The 1,108-nt window shown below is 46.9% G+C and overlaps 1 protein-coding gene across 1 annotated transcript in view; it reads right to left on the bottom strand.

Moving 5' to 3' along the window:
- Window positions 1-246: 246 nt before the first annotated feature.
- Window positions 247-1,108, bottom strand: part of LOC112072013 (usherin-like) — a 45,737-nt gene continuing 44,875 nt past the window's right edge. The window contains exon 7 of the mRNA XM_070439608.1: window positions 247-585. Coding sequence (XP_070295709.1) covers window positions 247-585 — 339 coding nt within the window. The remainder of the gene's footprint in view (window positions 586-1,108) is intronic.

The following is a 1,108-nucleotide window of genomic DNA, read 5'->3' as shown; positions in this document are numbered from 1 at the left end:
TAGAGAGCAGACACAGAGGACAGTGCAGAAGAAAGACAGGCAGACAAGAACAGGGAGACAGGCAGAATAGTACATGCAGACAGACAGGGCAGGACAGACAGGCAGACGGGCCAGGACATACAGCAGACGGACAGGACAGGCAGCAGACAGACAGAGAAGTTGGTAAAATCATGCGTGGGACAATATTATTCTGATGACGAGGTAGTTAAGGATGTGCAATCTTTCCTTTACTTGAAACAATTCATTTCATATCGGGGATTTAGAGAACGAATGGAGCTGCTGAGCTGGATCTCTCTGAGCTGGATTCTCTCTGACTGGATCTGTCTGAGCTGGGCTCTCTGAGCTGATCTGTTGAGCTGGATCTCTCTTGAGCTGGGCCTCTCTGAGCTGGATCTCTCTGAGCTGGGCCTCTTCTGAGCTGGACCTCTGCTGAGCTGGACCTCTCTGAGCTGGACGCCTCTCTGAGGCCTGGATCTCTCTGAGCTGGAATCTCTCTGAGCATGGATCTCTCTGAGCTGGGATCTCTCTAGCTGGATCTCTCTGAGCTGGATTCTTCTCTGAGCTGGATCTGTAGGCAAAGCTGAGCTATAAGCGGAGAACTGGATTCTACCAGCTCACTATTCAGTTCCCAGAACTCAATCATGTTGAGATGTTCTCAAGACTCAGTTTTCTCACCATGATTGAGTTCCTGTGATTGGAACATCTCACCAATGATTGAGTTCCTTAATGGGAACATCTCACCATGATGAGTCCTGTATTGGGAACATCTCACCATGATTGATGTTTTTTCCTTTGTTACTGGAACATCTCACCATTGATTGAGTTCCTGTACTGTGAACATCTCAACATGATTGAGTTTCCTGTACTCGGGAACATTTCTCAACATGATTAGTTTCCTGTACTGGGAAACCGAATCTCACATGATTGAGTTCCTGTCTGGACATTCTCAACATGATTGAGTTTCCGGTACTGGGAACATCCAACATGATTGAGTCCTGTACTGGGAACATCTCAACATGATTAGTTCCTGTACTGGGAACATCTCAACATGATTGAGTTCCTTACTGGAACATCTCACCATGATTGAGTGCCTGTACATCTCTCTCGG

Source organism: Salvelinus sp. IW2-2015, unplaced genomic scaffold, assembly GCF_002910315.2.
Source record: "Salvelinus sp. IW2-2015 unplaced genomic scaffold, ASM291031v2 Un_scaffold1800, whole genome shotgun sequence".
Taxonomy (NCBI): domain Eukaryota; kingdom Metazoa; phylum Chordata; class Actinopteri; order Salmoniformes; family Salmonidae; genus Salvelinus; species Salvelinus sp. IW2-2015.
The sequence above is the reverse complement of the archived record's forward strand: the minus strand, read 5'-3'. Positions and strand labels throughout refer to the sequence as shown.